At 38.0% G+C, this 20847-nt stretch overlaps 3 protein-coding genes across 6 annotated transcripts in view; 1 reads left to right on the forward strand and 2 right to left on the reverse strand.

Annotated features, from left to right (window-relative positions):
* Positions 1–8711, forward strand: part of ascc1 (activating signal cointegrator 1 complex subunit 1) — a 53608-nt gene extending 44897 nt beyond the window's left edge. The window contains exons 6-12 of one of the 2 annotated variants that reach the window (XM_067487471.1): positions 400–508; positions 1036–1154; positions 1833–1948; positions 2067–2285; positions 4314–4376; positions 6159–6296; positions 6768–8711. In XM_067487471.1, coding sequence (XP_067343572.1) covers positions 400–508; positions 1036–1154; positions 1833–1948; positions 2067–2285; positions 4314–4376; positions 6159–6296; positions 6768–6913 — 910 coding nt within the window. In that variant the 3' untranslated portion in view covers positions 6914–8711. The remainder of the gene's footprint in view (positions 1–399; positions 509–1035; positions 1155–1832; positions 1949–2066; positions 2286–4313; positions 4377–6158; positions 6297–6767) is intronic. The other variant, XM_067487472.1, reaches the window with a different exon arrangement.
* Positions 8712–10277: 1566 nt separating this feature from the next.
* Positions 10278–15177, reverse strand: sar1aa (secretion associated, Ras related GTPase 1Aa). 3 transcript variants are annotated; one of them, XM_067487475.1, is made up of 7 exons: positions 15092–15177; positions 14520–14592; positions 14084–14203; positions 13349–13414; positions 12233–12336; positions 11995–12126; positions 10278–11865 (listed from the first exon to the last, which is right to left on the reverse strand). In XM_067487475.1, exons 2-7 carry the CDS (start codon positions 14575–14577, stop codon positions 11749–11751), a joined length of 597 nt encoding a protein of 198 aa, XP_067343576.1. In that variant the 5' UTR covers positions 14578–14592; positions 15092–15177; the 3' UTR covers positions 10278–11748. The 3 variants fall into 3 exon arrangements, with proteins under 3 accessions (XP_067343576.1, XP_067343578.1, XP_067343577.1); XM_067487477.1 differs by having other exon boundaries at positions 15072–15145; XM_067487476.1 differs by lacking the exon at positions 15092–15177 and adding an exon at positions 14696–15050.
* Positions 15178–15809: 632 nt separating this feature from the next.
* On the reverse strand, positions 15810–19501 carry ppa1a (inorganic pyrophosphatase 1a). The gene is made up of 11 exons (XM_067488179.1): positions 19247–19501; positions 18916–18980; positions 18720–18773; positions 18480–18599; positions 18302–18388; positions 18070–18196; positions 17852–17979; positions 17639–17724; positions 17051–17120; positions 16637–16676; positions 15810–16520 (listed from the first exon to the last, which is right to left on the reverse strand). The coding sequence occupies exons 1-11, from the start codon at positions 19305–19307 to the stop codon at positions 16492–16494; spliced, it is 867 nt and encodes a 288-aa protein (XP_067344280.1). The 5' UTR covers positions 19308–19501; the 3' UTR covers positions 15810–16491.
* Positions 19502–20847: the final 1346 nt, after the last annotated feature.

Below are 20847 nucleotides of genomic sequence, written 5' to 3' on the forward strand. Positions count from 1 at the left end.
GCAAGGCCGTGTCAGTCAGTCCATCCATCACTATGATGGAAATATCCCAACAACCACTAGAGAAATGAATCCTGCTGACTTTAATGATCCCCTGATTTTTAGTCTTGTGCCACCAGCAGGTTGACTGTTTATTTTTTCATGAAATGTTCATAACTATGGACAATTTATTAATATTTTGGGTCATGACCAATTACCTGTAGCACTCATTCCCATCACCCTGAGGTTTACTTTACATGTTACATGTAAACGAGAGTCCACTAACTCTGCTAATACCGTAATGACTACTGAATGCTCTCTTGTTAAATGCTTTGAGCATCAATACTAAAATTCCACTTATCAGATATAAGAAAATGCGTTTTTTGGACACTGGGTTGACTGACATTTTCTTCTCATATCTAGAGTCAAACAGTCCGGGCAGCTGGAAGCCCGGGAAACCAGCTGCAAGCCTTGCCCTGTGGCTGCCTCCTCACCTGTGTGTGGCACTGATGGACACAACTATGCCTCTGAGGTACAAGAAAATATTCAGCATCTCGCTTCGAAAGCACTCTACTCTTTACTTAGGCTTTTTTTTCCCCCGTTTGCTGTCTTACTGGTTTCTGCCGCCATAATAACCGTGAAAAGAAATGGAAAGTGGCCATCTCATCGTTTTACATAATGAGTGGGGTCCAGTCAAGTGCTGTTTCCTGCTGTGCTGACATATACGTGGGCGCAGCAGGGCAACGCAGTTCATCACCGCTCGCGGGAGGACAAGTGCACCAGCTCAAAGTGGCAGTATGATTAATGACTGACGTAGTTTTGAGCAGCATCACTGTACACCGGCCACACCAAGGATCCTTATTGATTTATGTATCATTTTTAATTTTGACCTTGCACGAGAAGACGCCGGAAGATGACAGCTCATTCTTGCTGCCTTTCTCTAAGTGCAGTGTCTCATCTGAATGAGCAATCTATTTTCCTGCGGTCACCCCCATAAATATTTTAACTGCATCTGTGCCTCTCTCTCTCTCTCTCTCTCTCTTGTTCTCTCCCTCACAGTGTAAGCTGGAGCAGCAGGCCTGCCTCACAGGCAAAGACCTGAACGTCATGTGCGCTGGCTTTTGCCCCTGTGCCACAGCTCCCGTTACGGTCACAAATACTGACTCCAAGCGTGGCAAGTGCTATTTCTTCACCTTCTTATACTCATGCATCTTAATTTTAGGATTCACACCTCTCTGTTTGCAGCACTACCCTCATGTTTATGAGTCAAAGTTATTATGCAGTAGTGGCCACACACACAGTTTGCTCTTTGCAGGATAGGACATTCATTTTCTCATGAATGTTCAGCATTTGGAATCAATAGTCACCAATTTCAGAGATTACTGTTAGCCTAATATCCCCCATGTGGTTAACTGCTCTTTCAATCATGTAGTAATTAATTATTTAGAGTGTACACCATCTATCATTGCAGCCAAACAGTATTGATTGTCCCAGCTCTTGAGTATGTGGAAATTTTAATTGATCAAAAGGATTAAATGTTACTCCTGTTCTTCATCTGTAGCCTGGAATAAGTCTTTAGCCGACTTATCCAACTGAAAGTGGATTTGTATTGGATAACGGCACTTTACTGTGCTAGAGTTAATTGCCAAATAATGTTTTCTTTGATTGGCAGATCATACACTTACAATTCACAGCATGAGCACCAAACGTCAACAGCTTTACATTAAGGGAAACCTGTGTCTTTCATTCCTTTTCGCTGTAAACATGAGAGAGAGCAATATGAAGCAGACAGGGACTGTGAGTATCTGCCAGGGTTTTGAGTGCTGGGATTCCCTTTTTTTTGCCGCCTCAGAAAGCTGCACTGGCCAGGACCTGGCAGACCTGGGCGACCGCCTGAGAGACTGGTTTCAACTCCTTCACGGAAACGCAAAGCACAATAACTCTGGCAAGCTGGGAGCTGGCACTGCTTCAGGTTAGAAGCTCACAGAGCAGTTTTATCCTGTGCTGCCTCCAAACTTAAAACTCAGTTGTCTATGCAGAGAAATGTAGCGTAAACAGAAAAACACTATGTCAATAATTATTTGTAACAGCACTGGACAAGAGCCTGGTCGCCAGCTGCAAGGACTCCATCGGCTGGATGTTCTCGAAGCTGGACACCAACAGTGACCTGTATCTGGACCAAGCTGAGCTGGCTGCTATTAACCTGGACAAGTATGAGGTCTGCATCCAACCCTTCTTTAACTCCTGTGACAGCTACAAAGACGGGATGGTCTCTACAGCGGAGTGGTGCCTCTGCTTCTGGAGAGAAAGTGAGTGTATGGCTCTCCCCCGATGAAGCAGTGTGGAGTGTGAGTCAAATCTCTGAAATAAAATAATAGAGGGGTTACATCACAAGGAAATGAAGGTTTCAGAGGCTATTTAGGGATGTCACTTTATTCCGCCCTCCTCCTCACTAAAGCTGACTCCCACAACAAGCCCGCGTTGAAACTAATCACCAGACTGTCAGGGGTCTGTGGGTGTTGGAATGTGGCTGGTTATTCCACAGTCCTTGTGTACCTTGACATCAGGAAGACAACTGTACCTTTAAAGGAATCGTTTTACTTTTTAGAGTTAGATGGGAAAATGATAGCACTCAGTATCAATCTGCAGCTCGGGGACAATAAGCATTAAAACTGGAAGCTACTTTGTCTCTAAAGTCACAAATAGACCTACCTACACCATTTAAGCTAAGCAATAGCACGTTAGCAATAGCACTTTTAATCTTTAGTCCTCTGAGTTAAGCACGTTCAATACGCTGTGTGAATGAGAGACCTTTAGAGGTGTCACTGTGGTTTTTGGACACAGTCATGCCAATGGACATGTGACTGGCCTCCTGACCCTTTCTCCACATTTATCAGACAGATATGAGAGTGGCATTGGTGATTTCCTCAAATGTCAAACTATTCCTAAACTGAGTCTGAAAGCCTACAGGCTGCTATTTAAAGCAGGATTTGGCAGCCTTATCAAAAATCCTCTCAGCACATTCTGGTTGTGTTTTGCTTCTCTTCTTTATGACTTTGGCAGCTTGTACAAACTTATGCTCGAGTTTTCCATTTATTCATTCATTCCTGTTGCACTGCTTATTCAGATCCAGCAATATTCCCAGCACGATTAGCACTTTTCTTCCCCGCTGAGAACAATCTCGACAAGACCTCTTTTGTCCGATTCATTTGACAGTTTTCTCGAATCACTTTCTGGCCAACATAAAGCCCTTCTTCATATGCTTCTTGATCTAATCTGAGGTATGTCTCTCCGCCGGGCTGCAGAAAAAGCAGTCTTTACCTGAGTTAGGGTTCCCTGGGCTACCTAAGCCCCACAGGCCGCCTCCTTCAGCTTGACACCATATTTCACTGCCGGTTACATGTGTTTTCACAGCCACACAAACTGACAAGGCTCTGCTCACAGCTGCAACAAACACATTTCTTTAGTGTACACATGAATGCACATTTGCAAGTTCATACAACATTCCCACATTTTAGTACTGCAGGTTCCCTAAAAATGGGGAACAATATTTATAACATGCTTTCAAATCCATTTTGAGCCATTGTTTTTATTTTGACAAAGAAAATCTACTGAGAATATACGGTAGCTCTTGTTTGTGAGGAGCAAAATTCAAAGATGGCTTGTTCACATGAAGACTGAAAAAACCAAAAGGGATCCTAGAATTTATGTCAAATTACCTTATGTGGTGATTCATTAGAAAGCTGATTTTTAAAGTCTTGTAGCATCAACATATAGGTATTTTCTCTGCAGTGACCTAATTTACATTCTGATTATCTCATTGATTAGGCATTTAGCCTGCATCCAATTGATTACAATGACTTCCCAATCAATTTTTCATTACAAGCTGGTGAAAAATACTACATACTAAGCCTTTAAGAAATAATGGTATCATAATACTGATTAGAAACATGCTAGATGAATAGGAATTATTACAGACAACAGGCTTTGTCCTTTGTTGATTTAACAGTCAAAGCTGAGACACCCTAAGATTTGATCAAGTTTTGTGCAGGCTGAGAAAATCTACCCTACTGCGGAAGACGTATCGCCATTTATTGCCATAGGTGTCACGTTTCTATTTCTGTCTATGTTCGGCTCACCTCCTTGTTATTGTGAGACTTCATCCATATGCTCTTTCATCCAAATTCTTGACAATCAATTTTGTGAAATATAAGACTTTTTAAATCGGTCAGTATAAGCAAAAAGTGGCATTATGAGAAGCATTGATGGAGATAAAGTTTGGGAGAGAGCAGTTTTGGCTTTTGTCTGTCATCACTTTTCTTGTTTGATTCTGACAGAGCCGCCATGCCTCGCTGAGCTGGAGAGAATCCAGGTGCAGGAGGCAGCCAAGAAGAAGCTGGGTAAATACATTTCCCGTGACAGTAGTGTGAAGCTCAGTATTTGACCGAAGATTTTAAACATCACACTTTCATGGAAATTTCTTTTGGACAGGAAATGGCCCCCGACTGTACCTCAGATCCTTTTAAAGACACTCCATGCTGTATAGTTAGCCATAAACTGCACCACCTAGCTGACATTCACTCACTCCAGGTGTCTCGGTAAATTTATGTAACAAGGTGCCTGGAGCAACCAATGAAAAGCTGGAGGAGGCTCATTAAAGAGATCACAAGCACACAGATGGGATTAGGCCGTAATGGGATGGGAGATTAAAGGGGATTGGGAAGAAACAAGGTTAACGCACCTGCTTGGCTTACTGAGAAACTTCACATGTTTTCTAGTCTTTTGCTCCAAACTCAGAGATATGTTTTCCGTCCCTGAAGCCCACTTGTCTCATTGCTTGTGTTTTCACAAGGGCGGGGTAGGAAGGGCTGGTGCTTGTTAGGGATCTGTGCTTTGGGTTTGACAGGAGAGTCCTGAGGGAGGCTGAAACAGTGCAGCTCTGTCACCAAGGCTGTCACTACATTTTTACATGCTACTCTCGCAGCATAAGGAAACACACTTTGCCAACACGTCACTATATAAAAATCACATCCGCCAGCACAAGCATGCTCGTGTAAAACAAACAGGGGAAGCTTTCACGGTCTCCGTAGTATCCTCTGCCAAAAAGCTGCCTCTCCATCCTGAATGATGGTCTTATCACAGGTTCACTAAGGCGTGCTGGCGTTCTCGTTTATGCTACACTCATATCAGGCATCAGCATGAGGCAGCTATGTCTGTGAGGGTATGAATATTTAACAACTAGATGCAGGAGTACCCGAGCTCGGGGACTGCCTAGGGCGCCACCAGCTGGTGGGGTGCCAAAAAGGAAGCAGAATAATTTTGAAAGTAATTTCAGATGCCCAGTGTACACTGAATAATCTGTCTCTGCCTCCCAAAACACCCCTACTATTGTTAAAAAGAAAGCAGTGGTCACACTGACCTGAACACTAATACAGGGAGAACACTACAAGCTGTACGATGTGGGTTTACACAGCTCCTTATTCTGAGACCATGTGGTTCATTTGCTCATAGTATGAAATAAATACACCTGTAAAAATCACATATGAGTAATGTTTAACTGTAATGATACACAATCATATACACCCTGAAATTAAGGTGATTTAATTTACAGTAGGTATAGTGAGTCAGGAAATGAAATGTTTCATACTGGCTACAAATCCAGATGTTTGCATTAGGAACAACTGTCAAAAACACCTCACTGTGTTTTGCTGAACCACTGAGGGCACTGTGTTGTGCGTGGGTGACCTGCTGAGCCACAAAATACTGAAAAAAAAGACCTGCCACAAAAGATTTACATCATGTATAAATATTATAGAAAACACTAATAGAAATAATAAAATATTATCAAATAAATATCTTGCAGTATCTCAGTACAGAAATTGTTAAACACGGAGTGAACCACATTCCTGTGCATATGATCACATAAATATGAGTAATCAGGTTATGTTCTATATTTTATTGTTGGCATAATTAATTAAAAACTATAACATAGACTAAAACCCACATTAAGGTAATAATATAGAGGTAATACAAATGTTTAGTGTTTACCACATGTGACAGAACAGAGTGATGCTGAATAATTTACATTTTAAAATATTACAAATGTAATAACAAAGTCAAAGAAATAGGTAACTCATGCTCACTTGGCCTGACTGGGTGTGTGTGTGCGTGCATCCTTGCAGTGACGTACATTCCCAGCTGTGATGAGGACGGCTACTATAGGAAAGTGCAGTGTGACCAAAGCCGAGGGGAGTGTTGGTGTGTCGACCAGCATGGTGAGGAGATGACAGGCACCAGAATCCATGGCAACCCCGACTGCGGTAAGAGGGGCACATCTGACCAACAGATATTTTTCACAATGCACAAAGCAAGGACATCTTCATATAAAGACATTTTTATCTACAAATCTGTGTTTTTAGCATATTCCAAACAGCTTATTGTTCCAAAATGTTTGAATGGATGACATGATGCAATATCATTTTATTTTTCACCTACTAGGATTTTTGGGAGTGTTAAATAGTAGCTGCATGTTAAAAACTGTGTTGGAGCATAAAATCTAAATTACATCTGAGCCAAACTGTGTTTGTCATTGTTTTGATTAATCACTTATCTTTAAGTCTGTTAAATGTCACTAACTAAAAAAACCTCCAAGCCAATAACAGCACTTTTAAAATATATCCAAAGACACGGAATTTACAAAAAACAAAGATTTTTCAAATAGCTTCTGCCTAAACCATCAATTAACTGTCAGCCCTAATCTGTAACAATTCTTAATGTGGGTATTTTTACAGATGAAGTGGTGGGATATTCTGGAGATTTTGGGAGTGGAGTGGGATGGGAAGATGAAGAGGAGAAGGAGGCCGAGGACAATGGGGATGAGGTAGAGGAGGAAGAAGAGGAGGAGGGCGAGGCAGATGACGGAGGATATATCTGGTAGAACTGTCTGACCGTGTGTGGTGAGCTGGGTCGCAGCTGCTGGCAAAATCTACAGGGATGGCTCTTTCCTCACAGCAAAAGATTTTGGGATCGGACTGGGGAGGCATGGGATTGTGTCATCCTGGTGGGAAATGTGGTGGGGGTCAGGTCCAGCAATGAGACAATGCCCAGTTACTGTCTTAGATATGTGTAATTGCTTCATTATCTTCTCTGTTTTTGAGCAACAGGGCTTTTTGTTTTGCCGTCCTGAAGAGCAGGACCCACTGACGACTGCACCATAGGTAGCTAAAGTCCATCAGAATTCCTATCTTGTCTTACCGCCATCTATGCATATAGAGATTACCAGTAATTTTGTATTGTGTGAACAGTTGCTTGAGTAGAAGAGCTGTCGTCCCACTGGATTTACTAGAGATCAGAATTTAAAGGAGAAGTTCAACATTTTGAAAAATATGCTTGTTTGCTTTCTCGCTGAGAGTTAGCTTAGCATAAAAACTGGAATAAGGTTCTCAGCTCTGTCCAAAGGTAAAAACAAAGTTTTACCTTAATACAAAAACCTTCCAAAATCCCTAAATCTCATAATTAATATTACACATATTTCCTTTGCTTAATGTGTCTTTTATATGAAGTGTTTTGTGGCCACTAACCAGGAAAGTCACTGCACCTAACATAGTCTAACACCTTGTAAAAGCAAAGACAGTAATACAAACAAAGTATATAATACAATGTTAAAAGATATACGTAACATTATAAAGCTACAGTATCAAACTATTTTGAACATGAAGTAAAACTTCTCTAATTGTGGAGAAGTGCTATCTGTTATAAACTCAGTTACAAGTTGAAATATTGCTCTTCAGAGATGCTGGAAAGCAGATTTTGTTATCTTGGACAGAGCTATGCCTGCTGTTTGTCCATTCTCTCACTTTTAAGCAGCTATGTCCTTCAACAAAATGTAATGACTATTAGACATATATTCATATCAAGTTGTTCTATATCTGCTGGATGTGTAAATAATCAACAGTTTGCTAACAGGGTGGCCATATGAACCTTAACAATGATATATTATTGATTATTATTATATTTTATGTTGTCGTATTAGTCTGAACTCAAGTGCACAAAAACAGTTTCTGTAAATTTTAGCCAGAGTATCAGTCATATTATTTATCTCTCAGCAAGAATGCAAATTAGTTGGTGTCTCAAAATATTAAACTGTTCTTTTGAAGCAGCTCAGTGCAATGTGGTTAGGTATTCTTCAAACGGCTCCTGTACATATATCCAGTGTAAATGATCTGTAATGCAAGTGTACACAATTTCAGGTTACCGTGGTTTCAGGCTACCTTTATGATAAAGGTGGGCCACAGCACATAGCTGTTTTTAATTTTTAATAGCTTACTCGCACAACGGACCTATATTTCCAATTGGACAACGTACTGAAAACCTGATGAATGTACTTTAATGGTCCAAACTGCACATACAGTAGAAACCACCCTCCCCTGCTAACTCTGAAATCATGTCCAAGAATGTGCCACAACTGTTTTCTTTTGTTTGCAACTTGAAAATTTGTATTTTGTGTTTATAAAAATGTGTGCATTACTTGACGTTGTGTGTGTGTGTGTGTGTGCGTGTGTATATACTTGAATTCACATTGTATTTTTTTTTTTCAGAATATTGTTGCCATCTTCATTCATGCTATTGATAGACCAGACATTTGGTTGTTTTAGTATTGCATGTTAGTAAATAAGAATGTACATCTAGGCTGAGCACTTTACTAATAAAGGCACCGGAGCCAAGCTGTATGTTGACTTTAGTCTGTAGAGTATATTTCAGTGATAAAAATGATCATCTGGGGAAAAATGACACTGGGTTTACTGTTACACTCCATCTCCTGCTGTGTTTATTGCTGTGTAGTTTTGCTATGATTTTTGTAGATAAAAAAAAGTAACAATGTGCTTAGGAACCTGTGGGGAAAGAAAATGAATTCATAAGATAAAAGCTAGATGAATGTCCTCAGAGAAGATATCTATCACAGACTGCACTCCTCTGCCAATCTATATTTTCAAACTTAGCTTGTGGGCTAAAAACAGATTTGGATCATAACTAAATCCTGTTTTCAATACTGCACCACCCTTATCTTACATATTGTAATGTTGTGAAACATTAGCTGGATGTGTAAATATGAATATTTTGGAGGTCACAACTTTCTGCTCTTTGATCGCCCACCTGGTGTGTGAAACTGATTGCTAAAGCTTATTACAGCTGAGGCCTGTTACAGCCACTATTACATCTGATTGGGTTTAACAAGGCATTAACTAAAACAATTTCATCACCATCTAGAATCATGGAGGCCGTGTTGGAATAAAATCAGGAGGAGGTTGAAAGAAACAAGCTGACGAACAGATGGGATATTTGCTGAGATATTTTGGTGCTCAGCTGCCACCTCATGCTAGAAGAAATGAAAGCAGGTTGGCGGCCAAGTGACATAACACTAAATGACCACAATGTGACAGACAAAACTAAAGAGGGCATATGGATGATACATCTTGTAATAAATTAATGTGGACAAGTTTACTTAAATAGGATTAGCAATTCTACAGTCAAGTAAAAGTCTAGAATTCAAAATATTACCTAAGTAAGCAAGTGTTAGCATTCAGACTTACCCATTTCACTTTGTCCAAAATGGAAATATAACTACTAATAATAATAATATTTAAAATAATATTAAAATATAGCAGAAAAAAACATCTTAGTACCAACAATGAAAATCAACATGTTGCAAAAAGACTTAACAAGGGATCTCGATCAGTGTTAACAAACCACAGAAATAATTAGGGGATTTAAAACTAGCAATAAAATGTTCAAATCAAAAAGTGACTGGCAGCTGATGCAGAGCAGCAAAGATTAACATGGTAACTTCTTACTCAGATCTGATAATATTAGAAACCAGTCAGCAACACTCTCTGATGTAAGAAATGTAATTCATGTCATATGGATTTTTAAGATCTATGGTTAAGATGAAAAAACCCTTTGATTATTAAAGCTATAATATGCAACTATATTCCAATATGTCTCCAAACATAATGTGAAGAGGTGCTGCGAAAGGCATCTGTGACCTACTGTGGGCTTCAGCTGTAATTGGAAACATGTCAGTATCACATTAAGTGACAGCACCTTTTTTTTGTAGTGCACAGAACAGCCTGAGGAAGAAATCAATTTTGAGCAAGGCTCAGCTTTCTAACCAATCAGACAGCATCAGTTGTTAATTTTTAATGAATTCTATTAAATATCACTTGTCTTGATAGGGAATGTGTACATGTTAAAAACATTGCAACTAGAAATAAAACAAAACAAGAAATATTTCATTTAGTCTATAAAATATGTTTTTATTGCATCATGTCCTCATATGGACAAACGACCCACTCATCATTATGTGTGGATATTCATTTAAGTTGAAACTATTTGCCCCAATACTGTAAATGCTTAAAATATAAATTCAAGTTATAGCCAGTTATAAATAACTTATGGTGTCAGCCAGAGTACAAACATTTACATCTGTATTATACATTATTTACAGGGAGAGGTCAGTAACTTGTGCAGAACACTGCACTTTGTTCACATAATTCAGTTAACACTCAAGACTCTCTATAAAATCTTTGATCAATAATGAATATAATTATGTATCTCGGTCACAAATCTCCTTGAATACATTAACGAACTGAATTTCCTGAAGGCTACCCCACTGTATTCACGAAAAAGTAAGCTTTCGAACTTCTCATAATGAGGACACTAATGTTTACTAAAGTCATAGTAAGATGCATGTTCACACACATGGGCTCAAAAAACAAAAGATATTTACATATCCACATTAAGGTTGATATCAATTTACAGACCGTGCTTGATATAATGCTCAGGTTTTAAATCAAACCAATACAACTAAATGAATCACTCCAATTTAAAATATTATAAAATGTACATATTTTTTAAAAAGTGTATTTCATGCAGTACTAGATAATAACAATGTTAATTCCTTCCTTCCTAACATTTAAAGGGAAACTCATTCTTGCTGCTTTCATTATTTAATAAAGCTATGACAGCCACTGAAGCTCATATTTATTTATTTTTGTGATGATTATGTATGAATCATCATACTTAAAAGTTCTTTCTGTAAAAACATAACTAATTCAAAGCTAATAAATACATTTTTATTGCAACTAACACACTTTGTAATAGCTGCATTCAACGCATGCAGTGTGGTGGTGAAGGGTGTGATGTAATCCTTGAAGAAAAATAACCATTTTCCATCAAGACACTGAAAGTGCTATTCAGTTCGACTTAGATCACTCCGTCTTTGCTTTTAATTTGTGGGATGTGCTGTGTTTTCTCGTTTTTAGCTTCTTTGATATTATTTTGGTTTATCTTTTGTTGACATCTGCTTAATTCCTAAGTAGCATACACGACACCTTTAGTTGGTAGCCACAAACCATCAGATTATTTTTGCTCAAATTAATCTTCTCTAATGCCACAATCACCACCATCAAGTCCTTCATTTTTCATCACTCAGGAAACTGGTCTACTAATAAATAATTCAACATTGATGTATCCAACAACATTCTTGCATAATGTATGGCTGCTCACGAGGTACGATGTAACCTAATTCACCATGAACCCCATTTAAAAGTTTGCACAGAAACCTTTAAATCCTTACTAAACACCATTAATTTTCAAAAAAGTATGTGATCTTACAATGTTTTGTATAATATTATATAATTATAAACCTTTGCCATGACTCAAGAAAAAGTGTAAAAAAAAAAAAAATCCTTCTGGTAATTCTTCAGCCCCCCATCACTCAAAGTACTGTGATAACCACCGAAAACCTTCCCCATAGCCTTGTTTTTTCAACACACTGCACATGAAAATCTCCAGTGGTCTGACATTCAGTTCCTTCAGAGAAACATTCCCCTGTCAATGACAATAAGGAAGACATGAGGACAACTGTCATCAGGCACAAGGACCACGCACACACACACACACACACACACACACACACACAGTACTCATATGTTATTTCTGTCAAAAAGCAAAGCTTACCTTTCCAGTTAGGTGACCATCAAGAGCAAGAGCTCCTCTCAGTCCTACTTCACTGATGGCCTCGGGGCGGTCAATTTTATTTCCCAGTACTAACACTGGTACTTGGACTATAGTCTCATCTGCTAGAAGAGCCTACAAATACCAGATGAGCACAGTCACCATCTGTAGTGTCAGGTTTAAAGACAACAGTGAGTACTGCATGTTGGAAACACACTATAACAATGCAGGATAATCTTACATCAAGCTCTGTTTTGGATTCTGTGAGTCTTTCATGATCTGAACAGTCTACAAGAAAGACAACTCCATTCACAGCTGGCAGGTAGTTCTTCCAAACTCTTCGAGCTATATCAACAAACAGACAATTACTAGTAAATGGCTTGTTTAATACAGCCTTTCAATGCAGCCTTGATAGTGAAAAACCCTTTCAGTCTGTAATACAGCAGTTCTGGTGATTATTTGCTTTAGTTTTCTGTATTTGTCTATAAACATAACATAAATACTTTTTTTTTTCTTTCATCCTACTGGCTTATCCCGTGAGTTCTTTGATGATCTTAGAATAAAAAGAGCCTAAATTGTCCTGCTTCATCAACAAAGCTATGAGGAGTGTGAGCGAACGGTCAGTGAAGCACAGGATGTACAAGCCCACACTGACTTGAGAATAGCTCTAATCAGCCAGCAAGTCAAAATACCTGTGTGAGTGGATAGTTGAATTTTCATTTGACTCTAAATGGCAAATATGAGTATTGTGATATTTCTTTCATAAGCAATTTAACTATGCATGTCATACTCTAGCGGATTACTTTTTTCTTGTTTCCTGTACATATTTAGCTGCAATTACAACACCTATAAACTGGCATAAGTTAGGTTTAAATTTCCTTGCAAATGTTCTTAACGTGTTAAGCTCGTTAGCTCCTTCAGAGCTGATGTGCAATTTATAAAAAAAAAATGAAATAACTTCATTGCTGGAGGGGTTACAGAGACACCATGTGGCAGCTTTTACAACTATGACTTTTTGGGCAGGCTTCTGATTTCTCATTCATGTTTCTAAAGACAGTAGAGATTTTTCAATAGTGAAGTCAGATAAAGGATGGGCGAGTAATTTTCTGCATTTAAACTGACGATGACAACTGTATTTGAGATCTAGTTAGATGCAAGTTTTACCACGGAACAAAAATAATGACTGAATGAATAACAAGACAATAAATTTCACTGTGGCCTGATAATAGTCAACACATCCTTGTAAAGTTGAGGTGGCACTGACGCAATCTAGAGTTTATATACTGAGAATATACAGAATTTTTTCAGCAAACTTTAGCTGGGAAGTACAGGAGACGTCATCAACAAACGTTCTTACCTTGTACGTGTCCTCCCAGATCAAATGTAGTAAATGTCATGTCACCTATTGTCAGCTCCTCTGAAGCTTTGTGAGAAAGGCAATAAAAATTATTTGTTATGCTTATGATCTGCATAGTAAGAAAAGGGCTGGTAATTATAGGGTAATTCAAGACACAATAATGTCATGATTTTGCCAATAGTGCTTGTAATACAGTCCAAAAAGTGATTATGTGATACATCATATAAGAATCTTGGCTATGATACATTATCATATGAATATAAGTGTGAAGCAAAATATATTTTTTATTTATTCACTGCACAATGAGCCCCATTCAGTTTCACAGGTTTTTGCACTGATTAATTTTTTTTTTATTGCACACAAACGTAAATGGATTTTCTAGTATTAAGTGTCAAATTGCCAAAAACTGGCATAAGGTTAAACAAACAACAAGCAAAATTGTTCAAAATCCAAATGCCTTGAATCGTGAGAAACAGCTGTTTCTAAGCACGGAACTTAACTGTATTATGATACTGATTTGTAATTGTTTTGTAATTGTTTGCATGTCAATTCTATTTTTCTCTCATGACTAACAGAAGGATGATGTTGATACTCTATGTACTATATTTTCCAAAGTGAGCAAAATAATACAACCCATGCATTAATATGCTGAACAAACAATATTTTGGGAAAAGTTAAAAAAAAAAAACCTACAATCACATCACCCTAGGATGACACACTTGTATCGCTCCTTACTTGGATGTAGTGTGGGGACATGTTGGCCAAGTCGATCATCCTTCAACATATGGAGGAGGGTTGTTTTGCCAGCATTGTCCAAACCTAGGAAAACTAGCTTCCCAGATTTTTTGTACAAACCTGGAAGAAATATTTCACAACACAATAACATTCACTTAAATAATGTCCTTGGATTATTTTCTGAAAAGCTGGCAATTGTGCAATTTGTGAGTCTTAGGTTAACAACACTTTATGGCCAAACAAATAAGCTGTATTTTATTCCACAGCTTTAATTATAATGCACATTACTTTGAAGTCTGATTTACATGTACGATAAATCAGTAAAGTGTGTTTTACTTCATTAGATTTTTTATTATACCTATTACAACTGATAAAGTGCGGATAGAACTGCTGCTTCTCCTAAATAGAAAATCGGAAAAGTGCAGGCAGTACTTACCTAAAAACTGTAAAACACTACTAAACCCCCTGTAGATCCAGTCTAATAGAAATGACATCTTGACAATATTTGCCTGAAACAAAAAGAAGAAGTCAAGGAACACGGCAGTAATAGTCCATTTTCAGCTTATTATCTTATTTTTGACACACGAGGGAGGTGGAAAACATGAACGCTACCTTTAAGAAAAAAGAACTTGAAAGAATCGTTCATTACATCGGACCATTTTTAGTTAAGTCAGCAAAAAGTCTACACTTTACAAAGCTCCTCGGATTTGCATTAATCGCTATTCGCAAGCCAACGAAAAAACTAGTGACATCACAGTCGTCCACAATCTGACGGCGAAAGCACTCAACTACTATTAACTACAATTTCACTCTAAACCGCCATAGAAGTACGTTGGTTGGCTAATAGCTAGCATTAGCCTGTTAGCACAGGTTAAAGCGCTGTCATTTTCGAGGATACATCCAACAACATCCAACACAAAACCAACGACCGAGCGAACCAATTAGCAGGATATGTAAATAGAAATATTATGTTATATCGTATTATTACATTAAAATTGCTCTCCCGACCTCTTTGCACTAACTTCAGCTCTCGGCAGTGTCAACTGTCTCCTTGGAAACGCGCAATCTTCTTCGTGCTTCGAATTGTGGTGCTCAGCTTCCACTTTGTTAAAGTAGCGCCCCCTCTTGCAGGGCGGTCGGTATGAGTTTAAAACTGAGGACAGAACCTTGTATAGCAAACCAGAGAATCCCTATTTTTAGCTGCTCCATTGATAAATGTAATAAACTCAGTGTTTTCAAAGAATATGTCAACATCTTGTTCTAATTCTACTGCCTGCTTAAATGCTTGCAGTTTAGCTGATGCTAAATTGTCCATGGGTGTGAAATTTATATAGATTATATCATATTATTATATGTAGTATATTTATTTATGTGTCAGCCATGGGACTGACTAGCTACCTCTCGCGGCCCCAATCAGCTAACATTGGCCCAGTCCTCCTGACTCTTTTCTTTTTCAAATTACATGTTATTGCAAACGGTATCCTTAGCAATATCTTCATTTGAGATTAGACGTGGCAACAAAAATCCAGCATTAGAATGTTGAATGTACTTTGCCAATTAAAAATGAACTAATACAAATTTATTACATAAACAAACACGGGTAGGATTTTAATTTCATTAACCACCTTTTTCTTTACTAATATCTACAAGCTTTTGGGGGTAAATAATTTACCTCATAATGGGACTTTGCACTGAATAAATTAAGCACAATAAAATAGGTCTTATATGTCTTTATTACTTGAGAAATATCTACCACAATGTTCTATCAGCATAAGATATGTTGCGTCATTCATAACACAGATATTTTTTCCATCCCACTAGGTGCATTAGAATACCTTTTAATTGCTGTAACCATAGTTTCCACACAGTAAAGATCAGTAATTAGCTATTACATTTCAAAAACACTAAATGTTCCATTAACTGGAATTGTCCACAGGTAAGAGTTGTTGTATATCATAAATTATAGGACAGATGCATATGTCTCCTCACAAAGATTTCCTGTTGTTTGGCTATCTTTACCCACGGGAGAACAGTGGTCTATGTAATGATGATGTAATGGTGGTAATAGTACAATAACACTGTGGCCTTTTGTATGGTGTATTACTATTCTGTCAAGCCTGAGATGATGGACTATGCTATGCACATCAGTGTATACATCATCCTAAGGGTTACAGGGGTGGTAAAGCCTATACCAGCTGTATGTATTAACATAAAATATTAAAAGGGTCTCACAGTCACACAATGAGCATTTTTTAAATAAACAAAGTCAGACAGTAAAGTGGGAAACAAACAAAATAGCAAGAAAAAAATTGTGTGAAGATTAGACAAAGGAAGAAAGGAATAAAGGAAGAAATGATGGAGGGAAATGAGAAGTCACATTTCCATATGTCTGCCCAGGTTTTTCCTCCTTATTTCTCATAGTAGAACCATTTGTCAACTGAAAAAACAAAAACACAAAAAACAAAATGAGGCATACATTTCATATATTGAAAACAAAACAATATACAGTAGAATTGCTATAGCTTGTACAAATGCAAGTGCATGAGCACCTACCTGAACTTGGAATAGGATCTTCAGTTCCAAAATCACAAGTCTGTAAGGAGTTATAGAGAAACCATTAGCTGCTGTACTGAAGGTCACGAGGAACACAAGTGTAAAGTCTTAATTAGTTAAATTTAAGAAGTCATATTGTGCAGACATCTACATGAACATTTATTGATTTCTAAAGGCACAACATGCTAGTTTCTGTTTGGACTAAAACCAATACCCCTGTATTAGCAAGTGAATGATTCAAAGTGAACTGTAAGAAATTGCCTTTTAGATTTCTGTCTTCTGTCCCTAATGATCCTCTCCTTTGCTCTGAGAGCTTGTGTGTGAGTAGATTATCATCTCTAAATTCTCATTAAGGATGGGATGGCTCAAGAGTTTTACGCTGCTAACATGACTTTGAAAATAAAGTGGACTTACAGACTTCACCACAGCCTCAGCCTCCCCAGGGGAGCAGCAGAACGGACTCTCTGAGACAGTGGTGTTCATGCTGATTCAAGAAAGAGATTATAAAAAGGAAACAACTTGAGCTCTAAAACTGTCAACAGACATATATATACCACAACACTATTTTATCTGCAGGATTTTTACAGCACATTAATTATCCTCTCTATAATTTAGTAACTCATGCTCCTTTCTTGGGATTCTGTCAACTTTTACGAAACACATTTACTGTGTATATGTTAGGGCATAGTTTGAACATAGATGGACTGATGAAAGGACCTACCAGACACTGGCCCAGGAGCCCAAAAAAAAAGGCACCAATGGGCCATAGCCTCTGAAGTTATGGTTTCTATATGCTGATTGAAAGACCTCAGGTAAGAGAGACTAAAGGACTACAAAGAGATGCATAACAATCCAAGAAGGCCATCCAAGAAATAAAAGTCAGAAAATAAATGTAAAATTGCCACAAAAATGACCAGCAAAAAAGGATGGGTGGGCTCTCGTCCTGTCTGTGTCCAGAGTCAAACTTTGTTCATAATCTGAAAGTATTGAATAGCTACGCACCAGTTTATCTCGCCAGTGTTGCTCTTCTTAGAGATCATTGCTTTCCAAAATGCATGGGTACTCTTCACCGTTTTAATAGCAAAGTCCTGAAAAACATGACATATTTTCCCCATTTGCTCCTTTATCACTACTGTAACCCTTTAAAAACATGTCCACCACGGGGACTAACATTTGCATTTAAATAACTTGAGAAACATTTTTTAAAATGTTTACCCTGTTCTTGAAATCTCCATCGAAAGCAAACTGATTCTCAGGTTTCCCATCTGGGACCTTGTATCTTTTAAACCAGTCGACAGTTGCCTCTAGATACCCAGGCTTAAGTTGTCTAACATCATCAATATCTGAAACAGAAGGACAGAACTCTAAGTTCAGAATAACTTGTGTAACTCCTGGTACATTTGCCAGTGATATTTACTGCCTTAAATTCCCACCGTTGAAGTCAGCAGCTTCAGGGTCCTCAGTATTGATTACAATAACCTTCCAGTCTGTTTCACCCTCATCAATCAAAGCCAGAGTTCCCAGCACCTTAACTCTGATTACTTCTCCTCGAGAGCACACCTGAGAACCAAACACATGTTCGAGAAAATGTGCAAACAGTTCAGTTAAATAATGTATAAAAAACCATTTATGAATAATCTAATAAATCTAGATTTATTCCTGCACCTTATTTCCTATGTCGCATATATCAATTGGATCATTGTCTCCACAGCATCCAGTGTCACTGTCCTTGTGGTTGGGGTCTTCCCATGTCTGCCAATAAGAGGGCACATGTTTTAATGAACAAGATAGTCGTCCTGTATTTTTTTTTTTTCATTTTGAATATAACCTGACTAGGACTTGCCTGTGGAATAGCTCCATAATTCCAGATGTAACCTTTGTGAGGAAAAACATTTGCTACGTAACGAAGATTTCCCTTCTTTACGTCTTGTTTCAGAGGATTAAAAGGATCTTTGGTGGCAATCTGACATACATGAGCGCAAAACACATTTACACCAAACATCAAAAGAAAGAAGGAGACAGTGAGCTACACTTTGGTGACTGTATAAGTATAACTGCATTAGGTTAAACTTTTTCTACGCACCTCCATTTTTGCATTTGTCCATCTTGGAACCTCCACAACAGCATGGAAAATATTCTGCAGGGAGATTAGAAAAATAGTTTATCTATAAGCAAAACACAATAAGCTTCTAACGCTTGTTGAATGGTAAATTGTGGTCAGGTTGGGTCCATATGTGATAACAATATTGGGTCTAACAAAAACCTTACATGATGCTTACCTCTGCTTCATTTGCATAGATTGGTATGTCATGGAATGGGGAGATGTAATTGCCCTCGGAGTTTCCTGTGCAGAGGAAATTTACATTATTAGCCCTGATTTGTGAGCACGAATGAAAATTTAAGACTACAAGGAACTAAACTGACAATGTTTGAAGTTCTACGACTGTATGTCAGTCTGCTATACACATACACTATGTCAGTATAGCTTGTACTACAGCTTTCTTTAAGCAGTTAGGCTATTAGAACACTCCTACTTTCTCAAACAGCCATTGCACCACACACAATCTTCCATACGATCTCAAATTAGTTCATTCCTTGAGATTTGCTTACTGAAAAACACTCTGTACTCATGGGTGTTTGGCCTGCCCCTCTCCTCGATGGTAAAGCTCATGTCTGCTGTTGGTTTCAGGCTCAGCTACTGAGGACTGTGCACTAATTCAGGAGCACTAAGTGGCTCCTGAGTGACAGACAGCCATTGAGGCAGAAGAGCGGACATGCGCAGTGCATCAAGACAAACCTAAAAACTACTTGCATGTGACAACAAGACTACTGCATGAAAGCCAGGAGACAGAGCCATCCTGACATGTGTGTGTGTGTGTACGGTTACTGAATTATACTCACATCACGTATTGACATCTTCTGCCTACATGAGTAAACAAACACATAACAGAGACAGAATTTCTCAAAATAGTAATCAGCATCTACAGTATAATGCTTCCTTATTGCCACTTCATTGCCTTATGCATTCTGCAGCTTGGATGCAGGATTCTTTCCAGTGACCTTTTTGCCTTTTGCCTCCTGTAAGATGTGGCTCTTCAGAACTCTTTCAAAGAAAAACAGATGGAACTGACTGGTGTTAGCTGTAAACCTATTAACAAGGCAGGATTAGGTGGCATGGACATGTTGTGACTTCTTGCCTCTTTAGTTTCACTATTTAGTAACATACTTGGACCTATTTTTGGAACATGCATTAAGTCACTCAGTCGCGAATAGCATGCATTTTGATAATAATGACATTTCAAGATACTTAAAAAGTGCAAACGCTTAATAAAACCAATATTTGAAAATCAATACTTGCTTAAATTTTAAGCTTTTGTATAAACAAAAAACATTGTTTTTTATCAGAATTTTAATCGCTCAATGTATATTTACATTAATTTATTTTATTCGTCTTGCTAATGCCGGTAAATTACTTGAGGAAATACATTTCAACCAAAGAAAACAAATAGGCTCTAGATGCTCAGCCATCTTTGCTGTAGTTTCATCTCAATTCAGTTAATAATTGTTTATTAAAATCCGTCAACATAAGGCAATTACTATTCAAATTATCTTGTTGATTACATAACTACAATATTAGTGTAGTGGCTATTAGTGTATATATGTTTTTATAATTATCAAAGAATTGAAGAGTTGTAAACAGAAGGTACAAAATCTAGGTTAGATTTCCCCCACTGTAAATATAATCAAGATACAGAGTGACAGAGATCTAAATATCAGTATTTGCACATTGAACATTATTAACATTACTGTACAATGTCCCACAATGGCAATGTAAGGTCACAGTCTGCAGACGTTACGTGATGCTGTAATCCTACAACCTCACTAAACATGTTCTCCTTTGGCTGGCTGGCAGATAGAAAAATCTGGTATCCGATCCACACATAAAACATTTTTACCCAGAATAGGAATGGAAATAAATTGAACTTCATCATTAATGAATTCTTCATACAGTATTTCATTCTGTCAAAGCAGAGAGTCAAAACATTAGGTGATCAGACTCGGCAGTTGCTAAAGAATTCCTGAAAAGCCTGAATCTCTTTAATGTGCACTGTCTGTTGTCTGTTGATCTCCACTGAGGGTTGAGCAGGGTTTTCTTCATCGAGATCTAAAATGTGTGAACCTCGTTTTAGTTACAGAAATTAAGAAAATTT

This window comes from Channa argus, chromosome 20 (genome assembly GCF_033026475.1).
Source record: "Channa argus isolate prfri chromosome 20, Channa argus male v1.0, whole genome shotgun sequence".
Classification (NCBI taxonomy): Eukaryota; Metazoa; Chordata; class Actinopteri; order Anabantiformes; family Channidae; genus Channa; species Channa argus.

Excerpts from the sequence above, each read along its gene's own strand:
- ppa1a (XM_067488179.1), bottom strand. The coding sequence starts at position 19,307 with ATGAGCTTTACCATCGAGGAGAGGGGCAGGCCAAACACCCATGAGTAC. Across the intron at positions 17,121-17,638 it reads AACACTGGCGAGATAAACTG|CATGAACACCACTGTCTCAG; the intron begins GTGCGTAGCTAT and ends TTCTTGAATCAG. Across the intron at positions 16,521-16,636 it reads AGATCCTATTCCAAGTTCAG|TTGACAAATGGTTCTACTAT; the intron begins GTAGGTGCTCAT and ends TTGTTTTTTCAG.
- sar1aa (XM_067487475.1), bottom strand. The coding sequence starts at position 14,577 with ATGTCATTTCTATTAGACTGGATCTACAGGGGGTTTAGTAGTGTTTTA. Across the intron at positions 13,415-14,083 it reads TGTCCCCACACTACATCCAA|CTTCAGAGGAGCTGACAATA; the intron begins GTAAGGAGCGAT and ends TTTCTCACAAAG. Across the intron at positions 12,337-13,348 it reads TCTGGGAGGACACGTACAAG|CTCGAAGAGTTTGGAAGAAC; the intron begins GTAAGAACGTTT and ends TTGTTGATATAG.